Source organism: Cyphellophora attinorum (assembly GCF_001299255.1).
Source record: "Cyphellophora attinorum strain CBS 131958 chromosome Unknown Contig11, whole genome shotgun sequence".
In the NCBI taxonomy this organism is placed as follows: domain Eukaryota; kingdom Fungi; phylum Ascomycota; class Eurotiomycetes; order Chaetothyriales; family Cyphellophoraceae; genus Cyphellophora; species Cyphellophora attinorum.
The window spans coordinates 701,253-716,849 of NW_017253239.1; the positions used below are offsets into that span (position 1 = coordinate 701,253).

Consider the following 15,597-nt stretch of genomic DNA (forward strand, 5'->3'; position numbering starts at 1 on the left):
CACTGACCTTTGTATTGTTCTTCTCCTCTTCATCACGAGACTTTGCTTCGAACGCGGCACAAAAGATCAAGCCGCCGGAGAATCTGCGAGCAAATCTACCTAATCTACCACGTTCAAAGTCCCAGACCTGAAAGTGTCATGGCATCATTCGGTGCACAAGCCACCACAACAACAAAACAGCACAGGGGGAGGTAGTTCGTGGCACAGTGACTGGAGATGGCTGAACCCGTTCTCGTCTTCGGTCACGCTCGATGAGGACAGAGCGGTGTTGCCGGTTCTGCCAGAGCGCCCTGCGGTGTATACATACTACGACTGGACAGGCAAGAGAGATAAGGACACACAGAAAGCAGAACAGGATCTCTTGTTAACATGGCGAAGGGCGTGGTGGAGCAAGGGCTTCCGGCCAGTGATACTGAGCGAGCAAGAGGCCATGGAACACCCGCTGTATCCTCAACTGAAACCGAAGGGCATGCAGAAGGATCTGGAGTTCGAATTCATGCGGTTCCTTGCTTGGGCGCATATGGCACTGGTCTTCTTGCAAGTTGGCACTGCGTTCCGATGGGTGCATATGACGATCATCTTCTGGCCCACTTGCGTAGAGGCGAGTATGCACAACTGACAAAGTTCGATGGAATTGGCGCAGGACTGTTTGCTGGACAAAAGTCCCACATCGACGATGCTATTAAGACAGCTTTGAACGACGCCAAGCTGGGAACGTACAAGACGATCATCGAGGCAGTGTCCGAAGATCATTGGATGAGTGAGCAGCCAGGACCGATGGCTCACTACGACTCGAAGACCATCAAGGCCAAGTACAGAGCCTTAGCAGATCTCATGGACGGGGACTCTGCCAAGGGCAAGCAAGAATTGAATCGGCTGATCGGCTCGCATCTGCATACCATCTGGCAGAACACCTTCAAGAATGGTATCGCTGTCCTCAAGCCACTACCAGCACACTCCACAGCCCTCGTCCAGCCAGCGCTCGACTTGGCGCATCTGCTCGCGGAATGCCCCGAATCCATCATGCAGACTTCTTGTCCGCCGAATCGACCCAAATGCAGTCCATGTGTGGGATCCAGGATGCAGGTACAAACACCAACGGCATTCAAAAACAGCTCAACCATATTCAGCCTCAGTGTGGTACCACATCCTCTGACGATGATAACACTCAATAACGACACCGTTGAGCACATTACTGTAAAACATATCCGACGAAACACAGATCGAGATCCTTGGCTTTGGTCTGTTACGAGAGATGTGCTTGGTGATGGTCGAGGTGGACCAAGCAGGATATTGAGCTTGAAGAATATGGTCGCATCTGAATTCGGATCAAGTCGTAGTCTGTGGTTCACGACCGAGCAGTTCCCAACCACATTCAACCCACCACCGCCTCCACCAAAGTCGCCGACCAATGATGCGCACCCGGAGAAGGAGAAGATAGAGCCATTTCCAGAGACTTGGCTAGAAGAGCTCGATTGGGTATTTGGATTTTCGATACCGCGATCGACTATTGCCCACGGCGAGTCTTTGCCACCTGTGCCGGGACCCGAACGTTGGAAAGGACCAGAAGGTATACCGGCAGATGTATCGAAGACAAGACCACCCACAGACGAGGAGAAGTCAAAGGAAGTCTCTCTGCTCAGACGCGCACGAGATACGGTTGAGAGCAAAGATGAGAACATACTAAAGATGAGACGCGTCGCTGAAGCTTGGAATTTGGCTGACAGCGAAGTTTGGAAATTCGTCAAAGCGTTTAGAGCGAGATCGAATCTGGAAAGACAGGCTTTCGAAAAAGAGGAAGCCAAATTTGGTGGAAGCAAGGTTAGAGGCCCTTCACGGTGGTGGCATTCGTGAAGGTGAGCGACGTTATACTAGACATGTATTGCTATGTGTACTAATAAAGTCTATCAAACAAGCCGCCCAGGCATGAATACCGTCTCGCCTATGCTCGGATATCACCTACAGTCAGACCCGGAACTCCCACTTTGAGGAAGGAGATATCACTCTTCACGCGACTGGCAACCTCGCCGGCCTTCATTTCGTCAACGTCCCAGGCTGCCCACACGAATCTGCCATGGATGAACTTCGCTTCATCCGAAGCTGCCCATACGCTGAAAGCGCCGGGGAGATCATCTGCTTGAGATCAGTGACCATCTCTACGTTGGGCGGGGGCCATTTACCGTCGTCGAATGGTATATCGACCTCGCTCTTGGCTTTCCCATCGAAGGCCGCCTTGGCGGCAGCAGTGTAAATTGCACCTGGGTGGAAGCTGACAACCTGCGTCTCATTGGCATCGAGATCATTGGCGATCAGCTGCATGGCGTATGTGCTCGAGCTCTTGGTCAGCGTATAGTTGGGCATGAATGCGACTGCTACCGGATCATGGATGACCACGGATGAGATATCGATCAAGACCTAAATCTTGTCAGCTCGCAGCCGACCCAGGCGGACTCCCTCACCTTTTTGTGACCATTAGGCGCTTCACTATTCTGCTTCACGAACTTCTGCGCAAAGTGGATGTGCGACAGGACATTGACAAAAAATTCTTTCGCGATGAGTTCAAGATCCGTGTCGAACAGAGGCCCACGAGCTCCATTGATGGCGACATTCAGCACCAGCACATCAATGACGATGTCCTCCGCCTTCAACGACTCCCAGAGCTTTGCTGTGCTGGTGGTGTCGCCGACATCGCAGACTTTCGAGATCAGTGCACCCTTGTACCCTGGAACATCCTTCTTAATGTCCGCGAACGATCCTCGAATGGTCGCCGCGTTTCGGCTGGCGAGCACGATTCGAGCGGCCCCTGCTTGGGCGAAGGCTTTCGCGATGGAATAGCTATGCCGGTCGCCCCGGTGATGAGGACTGTTTGTCCTGCCTGCGACAGCTCTGGTCGGGTGGGGGAAATGGCTGGGTACGGTTCGCGATGGATTTTGCTGAGGAATGATGCTGAAGGCATGGTTGCGGAACGAGTGTGGTCACCGAGTCGGTCACTGCAGTCTGTCGATGTGACGATCCGGACGAGGAGCAAGACTGCAGCTCCTTACATGCTTCTTATGACCCTGAAGCCCACCTCGAGGTCACGGCAAGCATTTTCACGAAAGTATGGACCACAACATCCACATGCAATTCTCCGCCGATATTGTGTATACTCGACGCCGCACACGACGGAGTTGTTACTCATGGGCGCAGCAAATACGTTGCAAAAGTCAGTAGTGGAAGCAAAAGCACTGCACACCCCGAGAATTGTCCATGTTATGCACAGTGAATGTGTTCCGTCATACTGACTGGCTTCGAATTCCTGTTCGCAGTTTGTATTTGCCCACGCTAATAAGTCCGCGACTCCCTAAGCCTGGGGTCGTGTAAGCAAGCGGGCGGAGTTGCGGACTTAAGCGCATGGGTGAATACAAACTGCGAACAGGAATTCGAAGCCGATCAGTATGACAGAACACATTCATTCACCTGACAACTACTTACTCAGTCCGCAACTCCGCCAATGTTGCTTTGGATCTCTCATTGCCACTCACTGAGAGTGCGGAGGTCTTTGACAAAGTGGAACCATTTACCTGTCAGAGTACTCCCCAACAAAGAAAACCGCATTCATGCCCAAATCGGACACCCGGCGGAAAGCTTGCATACGTTGCACAAGTGGCAAGCGCAAATGCAATCTCCAGCATCCTTCTTGCGGCCGATGTCGATCTCGAAAGCTCGACTGCGTATACATTTCGACCCGTCTACACCGTATACCGGGCCCAGTCGCATCAGAGGAAGCCACTGTCCGTGAGGCGCAACATTCCGGTGGCGCGAGTGACCTGGCCCTGGAGTCACAGCACAAAATCGACACGGTTTCGTCCTCATCACGCAGCACCGCCTTTACGCCTCACAGCGAGGTTGAAGGAGCGCCTGATCTTGACCAGGCACTAATCGCTCCTGAGTCCTGGCGGGTCCTGAAGAAGGAGGGCGAATCCTGCGACTACTTCAAGCTCGACTCCCTAACAAATGCTGTGTCAGATGTCCAGAAGTGGCTTCAAGCATGGCCGCGTACGGGCTCATTACTGTTCATCCATCCCAACATCTACGGCTCCGACCGCATGCCCGCGATTCTCCAGGATGCTTTCACGGCCTGCGCGACATATTTTGCCTGTGAACTCACCGCCAAGGCACAGCTATGCACATCATCGAACGCAACGTTTCCAACCTCGTAGACGAATTCGCTCCAAATACTGTCGTCAAGTCCGGGCCCTGCTGCCTCGTCTCCCACCTCGCCCGCGTCCAGACTCTCCTGATTTACCAAACCATCCGTCTCTTCGACGGCGATCTCCAACAACGCCTCGCTGCAGAAAAGTATATCCCACTCCTTGAGGACTGGGGCCATCAAATGGTCGATTGCGCCCAACAGAGCAGCAGCTACGTAAGCTCTTTCCCAAACAAACCTGACCCAGATGAGATCGCCGCCTGGCAAGCCTGGAGCCTCGCCGAGTCCATTCGGCGCACGTGGTGATCTGTGCTGTTGTACAAGGCACGTACAAAGTCATGACCCGAGGTGATCCCCAATGTCCTGGGCACCTTAAATTCACGGCGCAGAAGGGAATTTGGGATGCAGGGTCGGCCAAGGAGTGGAAGGAGGCTCAGAAGGTCGATGGTATGAAACTTTTTGAGACCATGGCTTCGAATGAATGGGGTTTCCCAGCAATGATGCAGGCCGGCGATTTCGATGATTTTGGGGTTTGGGCGTTCAAGGTTATTTTGGGGCAGGAAACATTTCGGGTGTAAGATGATTATCTGGACCGCAACCAGACAGACCTGTTTCGACCAGAAGACGGGCTACAGTTTCGATAACGGTATGAGAATGAATTAAGGACGTCTAGCCACACTTCTGTTCAGGAGGCCCCTGCGTAGTAGATTAAAGAAACCAGCGAAGGTCTCAGCCGTTACCAGATCCTCGCAAGCATGTTGCGCAGAGTTTTCAGAACCTGAGTAGTGGCTGAAATCCGCCGTGATCCACTGACGCGATGAGCAAGGAGGTCTGCAAGTGCTCTTGCAACCCTGAAAGTCGACGATGCGTAGGACCATATTGAATCGCTTCTTTCAAATGTGCCAAGCCCTAGCATCGCAAATTACGAGGCAACCATTCTAAGATCGCAAGGCAAACCGTGACTCCTCTCTCTCCATTGTCCACGCATATCCACCGTACGAATTGTACCGCAGTTCAGGATCGTGGTTCGAGCCTGGAATCTTCGACTGGATATCTTGGGACCGGGACTGCATTTCTAGATGTAGCTAATTCGACACTTGCACCTGCGCTCGGGCGCATCACCGTTTGGCACCACAGGTCTTGCTTTTGAACGTTTCCAGCTCGCGTCCGATGACCGTTCACACCAATGTCTCTTGCACCTCCCAACGATGGCGCGACTCTGGACGACCTCGAGCTGACAGTACGTTTCTCGGCATCACTGCCCGACCTACCGCTTTCTATCCCGCTAAGCACTCAGCCGAACGCCAACACATCAACACTCAAGCAACTCATCCGCACGCATCTACCAAGCGACTACAAGTCCCGCCGAATACGACTGATCTACAGCGGCAAAGCACTCGCCGACGATGACGTGCTCGCGACAACACTGCGGCGGCCTGTCTCCCGTCCGCCTACACGGACAAGCACGCCACGGCCAGGAACACCTCTCGGCCCATCGACACCCATCGGCACCAACAGCAAAGGCATCCCCTCCGCCAAAGCAAAAGGCAAGAAGCCCATCCGCGACCCCATCACCTCACCAACGCCCCGAATATACATACACTGCTCGATCGGCGACATCGTCCTCACCGCCGCTGAACTTGCCGAGGAAGCCTCTCGTGCCGCAGCAGCAGCAGCAGCAGCATCCGACTCATCGCCAACCATCCCAACATTCCAGCAACACCAGCAATCACTGAATCCCTCGGCCCGGGATCGACCACCATCCCCACACGGCTTCGACCGCCTGCTCACCTCAGGCTTCACTCCTACGGAAGTTTCCTCTCTAAGGATGCAATTTTTGGCGATTCAAGCACATACACATACACAGGACACCATGCCCTCGCCCACCACCATGCGCGCGCTGGAGGACCAGTGGCTGGATAATTCCAACGCCGGTGGCTCCGCATCGGCAGCCGTCCTCGATCCGTCCTCCGGCGATGGCAGCACCGCACTCGCCTCATCAGAAGAAAGCGAGAGCGGAGCGCTAGACGACATGATCTACGGCACGGCGATGGGGTTTTTCTGGCCGTTGGGATGTATGATGTGGCTAGGGAGGGAAAGTGGGGTATGGTCTGCGAGGAGGAGGATGGCGGTTGTCGTTGGGTTTTTGCTTAATGTTGGGCTGGGGTTTGTGAGGGTTGCGGGGTAGTACTTCAGCATAGGCAGAGATGGATGGGCGGTGGTCAGCCTGTGTGTAGGGGTCGTGATATTGGTTGCTTTTATGTTGCTCGGTTCACTCTGGTAAGTGAGGGATGGCGGGCGACTGATGTCTTCTTGGTGGGCGTTCTGGATTCTGCGTGCTACAGAAGATCAGGGTCATCTGCTGGCTCGAGCTGTGTGAACAGCCCTTCGGGCGTCTACGACTATTCCATGCTGTACATTATCGCAAGCAAACATTGGGATGCGGAGACCGAAGGACTTGGGTAGAGGCTGGCAGTGGTTTTCTATACTGTACAAAGAGGCCAACACCACCCTGTGTTCCGTCTCTGTTTCCAGCCAACAATTGCGACGAATCCAGTGCAGTCGCACTTCCTCCCAAAGACCTGCCGCTCATTCTTCCAAAATCCATGAACGCCAGCGCTATGCCATTGCCACATCCTCAAATTAGTTCACTTGAACTTGCTGTAGATCACACCGATGATCAAGAGCACCAGTACAGTAATGATCGCGATGGTGATGATTCGATTCGTCGCCATTCTGAACGTCGTGCGATGGGTCGTCAGCCGAGGAACCACATGCTGGTAAACATATTACTCCGGTACAACAAACATGGTATGTATACACAAAAATAGCATCAAATTGATGGGCACAGATGGTAGAAGAAGGAAAAGGCAAAAAACTCACCGCCTCGCCATCCCCCTAAGCGTCTTCACACTCCGATCCACATACCCCTCACTCTGCAGCAGATTCCGATGTGTATTCTCAATCACATTCCTCTGCTGATGCAGATCTGCGAGCGTCCCCGCCCCGATCGCTTCTGTTTCGAGCGCTATCCGCTGGCTCTCTCGCAGGCGCTCGCCGCTTCGGCCTAGGCGTTCGGTGCCGGAGAGGAGCTGTTGGCGCTGTTCCAGTGCGGCGTCGTTCGGGTCGTCGGTGTAGCGCTCGCCGAAGAGCTGAGCGCGGTCGCTGTCTGCGTTGTTGCTGTTCTTTAGTGTTTTTAGCTTCCGTGTGTACCCGTCCAAGTCGGAGGCGTGGTTGCGGTAGCGAGCATTGACCTTGGTGCGCTGTGTGGTGGGGATAGAGGATTTGGAGAGGTTGAGTTGGTCGAGGAGCTCTTTGGCTTCTTCGAGGGCGCGTTCGGCTAGTCGGATGGAGGATTTGCGCTCTTCGGCGCTGGTGGTGGAGGAGGTGTCTAGGGCGTCGAGTTTTTGTTGTAGGTCGGCGAAGACGAGTTTGAGCTCGCCTTCGTAGGAGTCAAATTGGCTTTCGTCGGCCATTGTTGCGGGATGAGGAGTGTTGGCGAAAAGGTGGTGGAGGAGGGTGCGGGCGGTGGTGGCAGCGAGGCTGGAATAATCGGCGCGGCCGAGCAGTGCGTGTGCGGGTTGGGAAGGGCTGGAGTTGGGTGTTAATGGCAGATGCCTGCAGTGGCGAGACTGGTGAGGATTGTGGCCTGCGTTCTCGGACGTTTGTCAGTCGAATAGAAGGATGGCTGTGCGTAGTAGCTGCTGTATGCGCGTGCTCCTTGTTGTCCTAAAGTAGTAGAATGGAGGTCGAGATGCACGTCGAGGTGCTCGGAGGATGTCATCCATCGAATGCGCCGCGGCAGGGGTGGGTTCGATGCGGGCAACGATGATTGGTCTTGTCATCCGGTCTGGATCGAGGCTAGCCTCCGCTGTCGAATATGGTTCCAGCATTCAGGTACCAACACCTATTTCTCTTTTGCACTTACTCGGGCTATAGATTGTAGTTTCTTGGTCGCTTTAGCTGTGCTCTACGTCTGATCTGATCCATTCCGAACGAGAAGATCCGAGGACTAGCGGGAAATTGTCTTGACCCGAGCGACTTTCACAAATATATTTCTCTGCGTCATTGACTTTGACATTGATATTGCTGGTCAGCAATGGGGAAACGAGTGGCTATTGTGGGCAGCGGCTGCTCCGGCATTGCCGCTCTATGGGCATTGAAGAACACAAACCGCGAGGTGCATCTCTACGAGGCGTCATCTAGGATAGGCGGGCACACGAATACGGTAGAATATGAGGCTCCCGATGGCGCCAAGGTGAACGTTGACACAGGCTTCATTGTGCTCAACTCCGCTACATACCGTGGGTCTCATCGAGTATCGTTGAGACAAGACTAACACGTACTAGCCAATTTCATAGCCTTTCTGAAAGAAGTAGGCGTCCCAACGGTGACCACTGGAATGACCTTTGGCGTCTCTCGTGATGAAGGCAAGTTCGAATGGGCAGGCACCTCGTTGTCGGCAGTCTTCGCGCAGAGAAAGAACTTGTTCAGCTTCCGCATGTGGCGACTGATATTCGACATCGTCCGCTTCAACCAATTCGCCATTGACCTCCTCCAGGAAGAAGATGAGAGTGAAAATGATCCGACCATGATCAAGGCCAAGGATTCGAGTCGACCACGCCAGGAGAGCATCGGCGAATACTTAGATCGCAATGCATACTCCCAGACCTTCCGAGACGACTACCTGATACCAATGACGGCTGCCGTCTGGAGCACGAGTCCAGACAAGTGCTCGTTACAATTCCCTGCCATAACACTCATCCGATTCATGTGGAATCATCATTTACTGAGCACGATTTCGAAACGGCCAGACTGGATGACGATACCTGGAGGCTCCTCTCAGTACCTCGAAAAAGTGCTAAAGGACGTCCCAGATAAGCAGATTCACCTGTCGAGCAAGGTGACAGCCGTGACACCACTGAAGAATGGTTCGGTGACGCTCACGTGTAACAACCACCACGTCACTTATGACCATGTAATCTTGGCCTGCCACGGAGATCAGGCTCTTGAGATCATGCGGCCCTGTGCGACTGAAGAGGAGGTCAAGATCCTCTCCGGCTTCCAAACGAGTCGGAATGTTGCCGTTCTGCATTCCGATCTGTCGCTAATGCCCCGGAGGCGGACGGCATGGTCTGCGTGGAATTACATCACCGAGTCGCCATTCCCACCAACAGGCGACGGCAACGTTTCGAAAGTCTGCCTGACGTACTGGATGAACGACTTGCAGCATATCCCCGAAGACAAATATGGCCAGGTGTTGGTGACTCTGAATCCACTCAAGATGCCTGATCCGAGGTTGTCAAAGGGTATTTGGGAATACTCCCATCCACTGTACAATGCAGCTGCCATCCGGTCTCAGGAGCTTCTCGGTCGCATACAGAACACGCGCGGTATCAGCTACTGCGGCGCCTGGACCAAGTATGGATTCCATGAGGACGGCTTCAGTAGCGGTCTGGCAGCGGCGCAGAATCACCTAGGAGCGAAGCTGCCATTCGAATTCATTGATTCGACTTTCTCGAGAGGTCGTCGTCCGACCCTGAGTCTGCGGTCGCGGTTGATCAGAGGCGTCGTTGCTATGATACAGCTTCTCATCGTCACTGCGTTACACCAGTATGCTTCGATACTCGCCCGCCTAGACGCACATGTGGCCAAGAGACGGAAACTGGCGTAGGGCATCTTTCAGCCCGCGGCGATCTCTAGTGCACCTATCTGGCGCATCATGGTCGTACTGCTCTCCTCATCCTCAAAGCCAACTTGGACGGTCTGCTGTGGGCGACTCTTGTTCAAGCCCTCCAATAACATGCAAGCTTTGCAAATCTTCTGACTGGACAAGTAGCCGCATCGTTCGCATTGTCCCATGACTTGTTTGATGGCTCGTTTCCGAGGCCCTCGCTTCTTGTCGTGCGTCGATATACCATTGGCTGGACGACTTGCCGGAAGCGTTACTTCGGTCTCATGTTGAGCAGCAGCCTCATCTTCTGCGAGACGCCTCTCCATGTCGGCCATCTCGCCACCACTGGATCGACCATTGGCTGAGCCGCATCCTGTCGCCTCGGTGCCGGCTGAAGCTGGCATTGTTGCGGCTACTTCAGAGGGGACCAATCTGGCCATGTCCTCGCCACTTCTGACAATATCCAGGATGCTGCTTGGCCGGATCTTCTCCAGATCTTTGATCAGGGTACGAGCACTTCCTCGAAATGCTTCCGGGCTGTAGATACACTCAGTACTGAAGTAGTCCAACTTCTTGTGATGCGCATATAGCACGATCTCCTTTTCATATGCATACTTGAGCGGCTTACTCCGCTTGATCTCGCTCGCCGTGCTTTCAGTGACGATACTGGTCGCCCTTGCCAGCCGTGGCAGATCGCCTCGCAGCAGGTTCATCATTACCGTCTCCGCCACGTCGTCTGCGTTATGGCCAGTCACGACATGCTTGATGCCTAATTTCGCCGCTCCTCTGTCGAGTGCTTGCCGTCGGAACACTCCACAATATGTGCAGTTGCCCTTCTTGCCGACTTGAGCGACGACTTGATCCATGGTCCATCCGTACAGCGAGTCATACCCGACAATCTCGAGATCCATGTCATACTGCACAGCATTTCGTTTCACCGTCTCCAGACTGTCATCTCGGTAGCCTTTGATGCCTTCGTCGATCGAGAGCAGCACTAGATCCAAGCCATAGTCGTACCGTTCATTCAGCGTCTTCAAGACCGAAGCCAATACTGTCGAGTCTTTCCCACCGGAGGCTCCAATGGCAACTCGCTCACCACGCTGGAATAGTTTGCTGGTGATAATTGTGTCATGAGTTTCTGCTTCAAATATCTGTATGAAGCAGTCTTTGCAGATTTTTTGGCCGTTCTTCGGTCGTATGACTGCGGCACGGTTGGTTTGGCATACCTCGCATGCTGTGGGCATTCTGCGTCGTCCTCAAACTGATTTCAAAATGATGGATGTCTTCGCAAGAAATTCTTATGCGAGTCGTGACTCCCGCGAACTATTTCAATATGAGGCAGACGAATCCTCTGCCCCGCCGTAAAATTTGGATCGCAACTTCCTTCAAACAGTGAGAACTCATCTGGCTCTCGTTCAATGCTAAATCCACGCTCCGAATGCATTCTACCCTGCAGGAGGCACGCCTCATACACCGTTCTTTCAAGTCAAGCTGTCGATACTGCTCCGCACGCACGCAGTCATCCCGAAGATCGTTTCATCGAACTTCGACACTCAGAAACACCACCGACCCAGGATCAAATTCGAACAGCGAGTCTGCTCCACCAGCAGGGCCAGGCAAGGATGCCGCGGACAATAGGACGTCGCCAACGCGGGACGGTGCCAGCTCGGTAGTACCACAGTTGCCAGTCACAGCGCCATCGCTAGGTCGGACTGGGGAGCAGAACCAAACAAATGGCTTCTATGGCTCCAGCTTCAACAGAAGACAACGGGTGCGAGCACAGCAAGAGGTCACGGAGCCGCCATTCTCGGTGCCAGAATGGTTTGTGGACAGCAATGTTGCGCTGTGGTCAGATCTTGCGGCGAGACCGAATGAAATTGGAACCACCGATGACTTCCTAGAAGCAAAGACGAAAGGAGAAGGAGGTCCGCCTGGAGGCGACAGCGAAGACAAACCGTCGCGTCCGCGCAGCGATGATTCTCGACCCACCCTTCGCGACTTCACCTTACTCGATGTCTCCAGAACGGACGCATCAAAAGAGCAAGATAATTCATCGGAGAATAACCAAGAAAATACACCACGCTACTACCTCGAAAAGGCACAGTGTGAGGAAGTTCTCACAACATTAAGAGGATCCCTTCGAACTGCAGCAAATACCAGCCAGAATCAGGGAGAGCCTGCTGTCAAAGCGAACAATGTAATTATCCGTTATGCGGGCAAGGACGCAGAGAATCTCTTAGACGAGCTGGTTCGATCTCTGGCTACCTCGTATGGCAGCCATCTGGTTGACTTGGATGTTCAGGACATTTCGGACCTCATCAGTCAAGCACGCACACGTGGTGAATACTCTATCGCTGAAGCGCGAATGCTCAGCTACGATGCGCTGGTACCCAGTCCGCGCAGCAACGACAGCGGCCAGACGGAGCCTTCTGAGGACATGAACGACGAATTCGCACCAGGTTCTGATGCTCCGGACATGGACATCTCGGAGATGGGCTTTCCTTCGAGTAGCAGCAAAAGTCCATCGATCATGAAGGCCTTCACCATTGATTTGACAAATCTAGGAGACTTCGGTTCGCGCCTCACTCGTCTCGACGGTAGACATTCGAGGCGTGGAAACAATCTATTAGGGGCTGGCGGTAGATCGCACTCGTTCGGGCAAAGTTACTCAAGGGCGGCGTCGCCAGCTGGCCCTTTTTCCGGTCTGTGTGAGAGCCTCCTGTCTACTATCGCGGCCAAGAAAGCACGCGCCACGACACCGGACCAGGCAACGGAAGACCGTCGGAACGCTCTGACTGACAAACTTGGACTTCCTCGAAATTCGACGCTCGTTCACGTCAAAGATATCAATAACATAGAGGATATTGCGATTGGTCACACCTTCATGAACGACTTGTGCCTCGCCGTTGAAGCAAAGCGCCAGCAAGGGGAACATATGATCATTGTCGGGACGGAGTGCCCGAAACATCATCTCGAGGACGCCCAGGGAAGGGAAGCCAGACACTTTGAAGCTCTACAGCAGACACCCATGCCATCAGAAACAGACGTTGCACGCATTATTGTCGTCACCCCACCCAGATCAGTGTGGAAGTCCAACAACGCGAAGATGTCCGCTCTCAGTCGATCGAGACGAATAGCAAGTATCAATCTTAGACACATCTGGCAGATGATGCGGGTGTGGGAGACGGGCCCTAATATAGTGATCGAGCCGTTTTCTTCGCACCTCAAACCAGGTTTCTGGAAGGAACCATTCTTACAGAACCTCACGATCAAGGACAGGTACAATATTTCCCAGGAGGTCTGGTCTTTTCAGTACGTTCATCGCTTAGTCAGTTACATGCGTGGTCTGGGCGATGGCAGGGAAGCCCCCATGGAGATGGGATTGTTCCAGCCAGTCATAAGCTATGCAATTGATAAGCTGGCCGAGAGCGACCTTAGCAAGTTGAGGTCGGGATCCTCGTCGCAATCCCAAGTGGAGAAAGCATTGCGAGCCCTCAGAGGTGGCGCTCGGGGCGATATCAAAGGCGACGACGCAAAATTGAGCAGAGTTCGAGCTCAGGCCAACAAGCACGAGACACGATTACTGAGCGGCGTGATCGAGTCAGACAAGATGAGCACGACATTTGACGATGTCCACGCACCAGCAGAGACCATTGAGGCTCTGCAAACATTGACTACGCTCTCGCTCATCAACCCCGAAGCGTTCACTTACGGCGTACTCGCATCAGACCGCATACCAGGTCTACTCTTGTACGGACCACCGGGCACAGGCAAGACTTTGCTCGCAAAAGCCGTGGCAAAAGAATCGGGTGCCACAATGCTGGAAGTTAGCGCTGCAGACCTCAACGACATGTACGTGGGCGAGGGTGAGAAGAACGTCAAGGCGCTCTTCAGCTTGGCCAAGAAGTTGTCGCCCTGCGTGGTATTCCTCGATGAAGCAGACGCCATGTTCAGCGCTCGGTCTGCCAACGGCCGACGCGTCAGTCATCGTGAGCTGCTAAATCAGTTCCTGAAGGAGTGGGATGGCATGAGCAATGATGCCGGGAGCGCGTTCTTGATGGTTGCAACGAATCGGCCCATGGACTTTGACGATGCAGTGCTGCGGCGCTTGCCGAGGAGGCTGCTTATTGATTTGCCGACTGAGAAGGACCGGCACGCCATTCTCAAGATTCATCTCAAGGCCGAACAGCTGAGTGAGGGTCTTGACTTGGCTGATCTGGCAAAGCGTACCCCCTTTTACTCGGGCTCAGACCTGAAGAATCTGTGTGTCGCCGCTGCACTGACTGCGGTGAAGGAGCAACATGATCTATCCAGGAAAGCGGCTTCTGCCGAGACTGCCTCTGTACCAACCTCGAAATCTGCAGCAGGAGACGAGACGACAGGTGACCTCAGCACGGATTTTGCGGATGACTTCCGTAGGTTGATGTCAGCAATTAAGGCTGAAGTGGCGGTGAGAAGGGCATCGGAAACAGAGGCTCAATCACAGGCGGCACAGGAGGTCGCGGACCGTATACATGAATTTCTACGTGACTTCCCACCGCCAGCAAGCCATCCACTTACTGCGGAGAAGCTAATATCGACGCTGAAACCTTCGATGAGGAAAGATAAGGTGGAGCTGATTGCACGTCTGGTGAAGGAGAAGGGCCAATCGTCGGGGATGTCTGACACCACCGCCCAAGATTCTGGCGAGGAAAAGCCTGAGGAGCAAGCGACCGCACAACAAGAAGCAGCACCGTCACTACCCGCAGATGCCACCGAGTCGCCCATTCATCATGAACCTGCTCCTTCTTCTGGCCCGAAGAAACGCGTCCTAACCCGCGCACACTTCGACAAAGCCCTCGAAGAGATCACGGCCAGTGTGTCAGAAGACATGAACAGTCTGAAGGAGATCAAGAAGTTTGATGATGTCTATGGAGACAAGCGGTCGCGCAAGAAACGAGCGCCGAAATGGGGGTTCACCGACCCTGTGGTCGCTAGCGAGGTGCTGGATACTGTGAAGGTGAGGAAGGAGGTTGTGCGGGCGAGACGAAATGGAGGCGGATTTGGGGGCTTGCCGTAGATGGTAGCCCAAAAGGTGGTGCTTGACAGGGCGAACGGGGGCGGGATGGAGAGGAGCTTGTATGATTAGAAGTGCTGGGATATCTCATAAGAGCTGGTTACGAAGTCAGCTCGCAAAATAGACAAGGGAGAATAGACAACGGAGATCAGCAGTTTTCTCAGGGGACCATTTCCAAGGCCTGGACTACTTGTAGAAATCAGGACCAGTTCTTCGGTAAAGGCAGGCCTCCTTCCTAATGAGGACTTCTACCTGTTGCGCGGCCGAGCTTGACAACGGGGAAAAATTCGACAGCGTCGATTTCGACCCTTGAGAATCGACGTTGTCGATTTTTTTCCCGTGTCGAACTCAACGGCGCGTCTGATAGGAGTCCTGATTTTGAGGTCCGATTGGCGACCTGGGACAGGAGATTGTGGTTGTAGAGTCGCAGACTACAAAGGGGACGGCTGTCTTCGTTTCTTGCGATCTGCCAAAGGACAAAGCGCAGCGAAGAGAAACGGGGATCGTTGTCGGGCAAGATTGGTACTAGGTACCTGCCTAGCTATGTGGTAAAAATCGCAGAGCGCTTCAAAGAGGCAGGCCTCCTTCCCAATCAGGACTTCTATTGGATTTTGTTGCTATTTGTCCCAGGGTCAGGCCGAGGCAACTTGAAGTCGCTGTGACCGACAGAGTCAA

At 53.7% G+C, this 15,597-nt stretch overlaps 7 protein-coding genes across 7 annotated transcripts; 5 read left to right on the plus strand and 2 right to left on the minus strand.

Annotated features, from left to right (window-relative positions):
• Positions 1 to 369: 369 nt before the first annotated feature.
• Positions 370 to 1,854, plus strand: AB675_10800 (uncharacterized protein; the record flags this gene model as incomplete). The annotated part of the gene is made up of 1 exon (XM_018139596.1): positions 370 to 1,854. One exon carries the CDS (start codon positions 370 to 372, stop codon positions 1,852 to 1,854), a length of 1,485 nt encoding a protein of 494 aa, XP_018000790.1.
• An 88-nt stretch (positions 1,855 to 1,942) lies between these two features.
• On the minus strand, positions 1,943 to 2,956 carry AB675_10801 (uncharacterized protein; the record flags this gene model as incomplete). The annotated part of the gene is made up of 4 exons (XM_018139597.1): positions 1,943 to 2,133; positions 2,181 to 2,415; positions 2,460 to 2,871; positions 2,916 to 2,956. 4 exons carry the CDS (start codon positions 2,954 to 2,956, stop codon positions 1,943 to 1,945), a joined length of 879 nt encoding a protein of 292 aa, XP_018000649.1.
• Positions 2,957 to 3,599: 643 nt separating this feature from the next.
• AB675_10802 (uncharacterized protein) lies at positions 3,600 to 4,202 on the plus strand (the record flags this gene model as incomplete). The annotated part of the gene is made up of 1 exon (XM_018139598.1): positions 3,600 to 4,202. One exon carries the CDS (start codon positions 3,600 to 3,602, stop codon positions 4,200 to 4,202), a length of 603 nt encoding a protein of 200 aa, XP_018000887.1.
• Positions 4,203 to 5,378: 1,176 nt separating this feature from the next.
• On the plus strand, positions 5,379 to 6,380 carry AB675_10803 (uncharacterized protein; the record flags this gene model as incomplete). Its single annotated transcript, XM_018139599.1, has 1 exon — positions 5,379 to 6,380. The coding sequence occupies one exon, from the start codon at positions 5,379 to 5,381 to the stop codon at positions 6,378 to 6,380; it is 1,002 nt and encodes a 333-aa protein (XP_018000744.1).
• A 691-nt stretch (positions 6,381 to 7,071) lies between these two features.
• Positions 7,072 to 7,668, minus strand: AB675_10804 (Vesicle transport v-SNARE protein vti1; the record flags this gene model as incomplete). Its single annotated transcript, XM_018139600.1, has 1 exon — positions 7,072 to 7,668. The coding sequence occupies one exon, from the start codon at positions 7,666 to 7,668 to the stop codon at positions 7,072 to 7,074; it is 597 nt and encodes a 198-aa protein (XP_018000613.1).
• Positions 7,669 to 8,291: 623 nt separating this feature from the next.
• AB675_10805 (uncharacterized protein) lies at positions 8,292 to 9,866 on the plus strand (the record flags this gene model as incomplete). Its single annotated transcript, XM_018139601.1, has 2 exons — positions 8,292 to 8,496; positions 8,542 to 9,866. 2 exons carry the CDS (start codon positions 8,292 to 8,294, stop codon positions 9,864 to 9,866), a joined length of 1,530 nt encoding a protein of 509 aa, XP_018000835.1.
• A 1,438-nt stretch (positions 9,867 to 11,304) lies between these two features.
• AB675_10807 (Protein MSP1) lies at positions 11,305 to 14,925 on the plus strand (the record flags this gene model as incomplete). Its single annotated transcript, XM_018139602.1, has 2 exons — positions 11,305 to 14,281; positions 14,411 to 14,925. The coding sequence occupies 2 exons, from the start codon at positions 11,305 to 11,307 to the stop codon at positions 14,923 to 14,925; spliced, it is 3,492 nt and encodes a 1,163-aa protein (XP_018000924.1).
• Between the last annotated feature and the right edge of the window lie 672 nt (positions 14,926 to 15,597).